Here is a 6,123-nt window from a genome sequence, read left to right on the forward strand (position 1 = left end):
GCCCTGCCTTGTCGTTCTCCTCGAATATACGGCATCGAAAGAAGTTTGTCACTTCGCCTCCGTCCGTCACCGTCAAGCTCGATTTGAATATTCCTGCAGTCACCCGGCGTTCAAGTCACTACAATCCCTCTTTATCCTCCCATATGGCGTATATATAGAAGGATCTAGCGGTAGACGTCAGGCCTGTGGCATCTGCTCTGCTCAATTGGCCCCTGGGTGAACACGCCAACAGCTTCGACTTTTTCCCCCCGTTGCTGCTGCCCCTGAGTGCCTCCCAGCACCTCTCTCCCGTTGAACCTTCGGCAGACAAGGCCAGCCATCCATCTGGCCTCATTTCTCCCGTTCCTCTGCAGCTTGCATATCTCACATACTTGACTTTGCCCCCTCAGAAAATCACTGCCTGGAAGAAAAAGTTGTCGATGAGATGTTACACAGACACATTTATTATTTGTTGATTAACTATAAAGGCTAACATACGAACTCTCTTTTTCTCCTTCCGATCTCTAGGAATCTTCCGTCTGTCTTGTCTGTCAAGCGAACATTCCTCTCCTTACGACTTGTCATCTTAGCCAGTCGTCTCGGAGCAGCCCTGCCTGGTGTCGAACAGTGGAGACGTTAGCTCGTTATTCACTTAGTCTTCACCTCTCACTCCCTCCCTCCCTCTTCGTCGAAGCAAGATCTCGTCCATCTTCTTCACCTCACCGTCAACTTAGATGCTGTGAGGTCCGTCGAATAGGGTTCTTATATACCCAGCCATACAACGCCAAACTGGGTACTTAGAACACCTCTCCCTCCCGTTGACACAGCCATTGAGCATTATACACCAAATACAAACAGAGAGAGGAAAGCTAACAGATGATAGCGCTTGTTCAAACTTCATATCTCGGTCTTCGACCGTTTTCAACGGCACAGATTATTGTCTGCGCCTGACTTTCTTTAATATTCCCCCCCCCTCTACTAATACTGTTTACGCTCCTTAATTGCATTTTTTCGCCTTGCGACTGTCTCTCCCTTGAACACCCCTCTCGTCGTACCATAGTTTTGCTAGAGCTTAGCAAAGACCGCACGCCGTTCATTTCATCTCGCCGGAAGTTACGCGGAGCGTCTCTTATAAAATCTTCCGACATTTAAAAAAAGTTCTTGTGCTCTTTTTCACGCCCTTCCGGAGACTGCCCAATCCGCACGTCCATCCAACATGGCATACCAACGTTGTCAGACGACGAATTTCCAGCCGTGCGATAGCTACTTTGTTGAGAGCTACGATCAGGATTATGTACAGCCACAGCCTCAAGTGCATCATCATCAACAACCACAGCAGCCACAGCAGTCCCAACAGCCTCAGTCCCATGTGAACCCACGGGAACATGCTCGGCTGCTGGCCAGGGAACGTCAGTATGCAATGGCAGATCAGATGTCACGGATGGCCACCGACGAGTATCAGGAGGACATCTTGGCACACATGCATGCAATGGACAATGCCACTCAGCCAGACGTCGACTCGATAGACATCCAGACCGAGATCCAGTGGTTTATGCGGCCGTACCTGCTTGACTTCCTCATCGAAGCTCATGCTGCCTTCCAGCTGCTGCCAGCCACCTTGTTCTTGACCGTTAACCTGCTTGATAGATACTGCTCAAAGAGAGTTGTGTACAAGAGACACTACCAGCTCGTTGGATGTGCGGCTCTGCTTATTGCCGCCAAGTACGGTGACAAAAAAGATCGTGTCCCCACTATCAAGGAGCTCAAGTCCATGTGCTGTTCGCTGTACGATGACGACATGTTCATCCAAATGGAGTGGCACGTCCTACAGACTCTGGGCTGGTCCATTGGTCACCCAACCGTCGACAGCTTCCTGCAGAACGCCGTGGTCGACACACCCTACGATCCCGAGGTCGAGCATCTTGCCTTGTACATTGCCGAGATCTCCCTGTTCCACCGCGACTTCGTCTCCAAGCTGTCGTCCGACATAGCCAGAGCTTCCCTCGCCCTGTCTCGCTGCATCCTCAACAGACCACAGGCTTCTCAGTCTGACTGGGCATCTAACTACGACTCACTAACGCTAGTTAGCCTGTCCCAGTACCTCCAGAAGCCATCGCACGTTCTGGCCCGAAAGTACTCTTCGGCTCATTACTCTCGCGCCTCCAAGCTTCTCGAACAGTTCCTTGCCCGCCAGGAGTCCATCACAAGTCGTACAACCCGCCCACGCCTCCGACCGACCGGACGTGCGAGTCCAAAGCTCCATATGAAGCTGAGGCTGGGTTGGCTACTCCTCAAAAGGCACAATGCCCGACTGTATCACATGGCTACATCACGCCACCTATTACGCCGGAGAATGATGCATTCGGTGTGCCAGGAAATCCCAAACATGGCCAAGGACGGAAGCACAATGCTATACAACTGCCCGCCCTCGCCCACACCAGCGCCAACCATGCAGTATACCGCACAACACTACGAAATGACAGACGGATCCGCCTACTCACATCATCGGCTCTTCCCACAGCCACCGACCCAAACTTTCAACCCCGTGTTCTAAGTCTACGAACACAACAAATGTCCTTGGTAGCTCAACAAAGAGGATACCTGCTCGGCCCGGTCCGACTGGGGCGCAAAGCTGCATCGGACCGGATTTACTATCTTCCTTTGGTTGGCTTACATAATTACACTGTTAAGCCTGACTAAGCAAGGAGAAGTAATATTTGATACCCCCATTTTGCCGGCTGGTTGGAAGTTCTCCCCCCTTTTTTTATCTCCTCGGCGTCGATGGTGAATTTGAAGACGTGGACTCTATGTCCCTTTGCTATGCTCACTTCCCTTCACCCTCTGATAAAAAGCTATGGTCAAACATTAGGGGCTTGTTCAACTACCGCCCACGAACAAGCAAAACAATACTATCTTCCCTCTCAAACCAGATATCTCCTGTTTATTCTAGCTTTTTATTCCCAAATCTAAAAACGGTTTCCAAGTAAGATTCCGAATCTGTTATTTCCTTTTTTTTCTCCCCAATATTTCATATGTTCTGCATCTCATAAGTCGCTTTCATCATTAGTATCATTTTATTGCCTTTTTTGTTTTATTTCTCTGCATTGCAAGCGTGATTCATCTGAATGTTCCATTTCGAAATCAGCTGTTTCCAGCCCTTGTACCATCTTACCACTCTCCCTTGCGAGCTAACCTCTTTTTTTTTTCCTGCTTTGCAAGATTGCCGAATATTTGTCTGAAGCGTTCCGTATCTCCTTGCAGCTGCCAAACAAACAACTCTTGCTTTCGTCCTTTTCCAGCACAGATCATTTGATTCGGCTCTTTTCTCTCCTTTTCTGTTCTCCATTTACCTTCTTTCTCTGACTCTTTTGCATTAACCCTGTGTGAGTAGTGTGGGATCTATTGCTTTCCTCCTTTTCCCCTTTTCTTTTTTTCTTTCCTTACCTCTTCCTTTCCATGGCTGCTACAATGCTTAATACTGTTTTGGATACCCTATATACCCTTATTCTCGACGCTGTTGTTGTTTATTGCAATGGTCACTTTTCCAACAATACCCCGATGGCCGCAACAAGCCGTGAAGAGACATTTCAAAAGGAGGAAGAATACCAAAAAAAGAGAAAAACCAAAAAAAGGCAGAATGAAAGAAGAAAATCGTTAAGGGGCCGAGGGGAGTTTTCTAGCGGACTACTACTACTACTTAATACCCGTGGAAACACCAGGGGACGAGGAAGAGATGAGATGGAGATCCAGAAGTGAGAGCAAGTTGAGCTGTTTGTCGTTGTACCAATTGATCGAGTCCGAAGAGAAAGATCAAGGGCGAAGGTCCAGAAAAAAAATTCGAAAACATAAAAAAAGCACACTGTTTTTTCCTATTTTTTTATTGCCCCCTTTTTACCCATCCCTTTCCCCTGCCTTACCCTCGAGATACATGTGTGAACCCCCTTTCTACAGAGCTGGGTGGTTGAAAGCAGAGACAGACTGAGTCGGAATTATTTAATACAAACTATCTCTGTCCGCGGTGAAACTTGCCTTGCCTTTGCCTTGCCATGACTTTTGTCTTCAACAAGTAACAACAATAAATGTAAGTAAAAAAAAGGAGAAAAAAGGAGAAAAATAAACTTTTAAAAGCGGGTATTATATAATCTTGTTATCTTACCTAAGCACATAAAAAGGTATCGGCTTACCCTTTTGGGTAGTCGTGCATTTATGCCGGACTTTTATGCACGTAATAACACTGAAGGGAACAACTTCCATCACTTTTGGCGCCAGCAACAACCTCGCTCCTCCTCGGTTTTACATCACCGAAGATGCAGAGACGCCCCATGACTGGCCATGCACGTCGTTGCCGGGATGCGCCTTGGCTGCCGGTCGCAATGTCTCTCTAGCTGGGACAAATAGCAAGAAATAAGAAACCCCAAGAGTGCTGTGGAGAAAAGGCAGCAGGCGTCCTCCGTCCTCAACGTCACTCCACCTCTCTTCGTCATAGCTGGCGCAGGACTCGTGAGCTTCCGACCGCTCATTCGTGGCTGATAACTGACTAAGAGAGCAATAACGTCCAAGATCGGCTGAAGGTACTCCGTACATGGAGGAACATACGTACACCCGGCTCCGGAAGGGCTCTGTTCGAAACGACAATCGCACTCAGGAACATATGGAGAAATCAGCGTATCATGGGGGTTTGCAGGGGCGATCTCATGCCGCACGTCCGCAACTCCCTGCGTCTCGCTTTGCCCGTCTCACGAGTTCATGGGCAAGGAAAAAGAGGGCGGTTACACACCCGAACGAACGCCATTAATACTTATAATATTATTCTGGACGGCCAGATATTAAACGGACCAGGAAAGAACCGGCTCGGGCCAAGCGCGTGTGGCGCCTGGGCATGTACTTCCAGTCCTGCCTCTAACGCAAGCTCTCTCTTGTCCCAGCTGAGGCTTTTTGATACGTGTGGCTGGGCATATCAAGCTGGTACACACTATAGACTATCTACATTGTAGGTGTTGCTCGCGTAGGAGCCCTGACGTGCATAAGCTGGCAAGATATATGCCTTGATTGCCAGCGCTATACGGGTACCCAAGAGCCTTGGGGCCTAAGCATCTGTCATTTTAGCCCACTCAAGGTGCGTGGATTCCCCGCTGGGCCCCTTATGTTCCAGACGCCGATCTTCTTGGCAACGCTGGTTAGAAGTGGAATTACTGGGCGACGAGAAGGCAGAGCAGGGGCAGAAAGACCCCCAGGAATACGGGTAACACCCCCCTTTGCAACGGAGCGTCTCCCTGCCTCGGGAGCAAAGTGGTTCAGCTCAATCACCATTCGTTATCGCTCTCTCTCCGCTCGCTACATGCTTTTAATTTACAAAGACCCTTGACTCCCTTCCGCTCGCTCGTGTGTTCGTTATAAACCTGCCCAACCAACCCTCTCTTGATATTATCGGCGTTGTTTCTTTCGGTTCTGGAATTTTGGGGCAACGAAATTTCCGGTTTTTTTAGATATACACCTTTTCTTTTCGATCCATCCCAGACAACCACCCCTACCAACAGCTCCTTCTCAGCTCTATCGCACACCTCTGCGTGCCATTCCTTCAAATCCTCCTGGCGGGAAGTTAAAAAGAAAGCGTCCGATTCACGCTGTCCGGACCTCGATATGTGCATTTTTGGTTAGGGGGAGATTGGGACTGTTTGACTATAAGATTGAAAAATGTTTCCGTTTTCCTTGGTTCTATCTCTCTGGCGGTCTATATTATCGTTGGTAGCAACTGGAGAATCCGGTCCTCCTACGAGGGATAATGGCCGGAATGTGAAATGGCTGGACGTGAGTGTACCCATGGGTTCGAAGATACACACGACCAGAGCGCTTATAATGGTTGGTTTTATAGGGCCTACGTGGAATCGCGTCGTTTCTCGTTATTCTCACCCATTTAGCACGAGCATGGGATTATGAGCTCTTCAGCGCTGGACCCGCCGAAGGAAATCCCCGATTGCTACAGCTGCCCATTCTGCGAATTCCATGGCAGGGACGAATAGGCGTCACCATCTTTGCTTTCTTGACGGGTTATGTTTGCGCTTTAAAACCATTGAGGCTGTCTGGGTCTGGAAACTATAATGCTTCATTCTCTTCTATCGCAAAGAGCGCATTCCGCCGTCCTCC

General features: G+C 48.9%; 2 protein-coding genes across 2 annotated transcripts; both read left to right on the forward strand.

Moving 5' to 3' along the window:
- Window positions 1-1,195: 1,195 nt before the first annotated feature.
- On the forward strand, window positions 1,196-2,533 carry MGYG_07492 (G1/S-specific cyclin CLN1; the record flags this gene model as incomplete). The annotated part of the gene is made up of 1 exon (XM_003170200.1): window positions 1,196-2,533. One exon carries the CDS (start codon window positions 1,196-1,198, stop codon window positions 2,531-2,533), a length of 1,338 nt encoding a protein of 445 aa, XP_003170248.1.
- Window positions 2,534-5,673: 3,140 nt separating this feature from the next.
- MGYG_07494 (hypothetical protein) lies at window positions 5,674-5,999 on the forward strand (the record flags this gene model as incomplete). Its single annotated transcript, XM_003170201.1, has 2 exons — window positions 5,674-5,787; window positions 5,898-5,999. 2 exons carry the CDS (start codon window positions 5,674-5,676, stop codon window positions 5,997-5,999), a joined length of 216 nt encoding a protein of 71 aa, XP_003170249.1.
- Between the last annotated feature and the right edge of the window lie 124 nt (window positions 6,000-6,123).

This window comes from Nannizzia gypsea, genomic scaffold, assembly GCF_000150975.2.
Source record: "Nannizzia gypsea CBS 118893 supercont1.7 genomic scaffold, whole genome shotgun sequence".
Lineage (NCBI taxonomy): Eukaryota > Fungi > Ascomycota > Eurotiomycetes > Onygenales > Arthrodermataceae > Nannizzia > Nannizzia gypsea.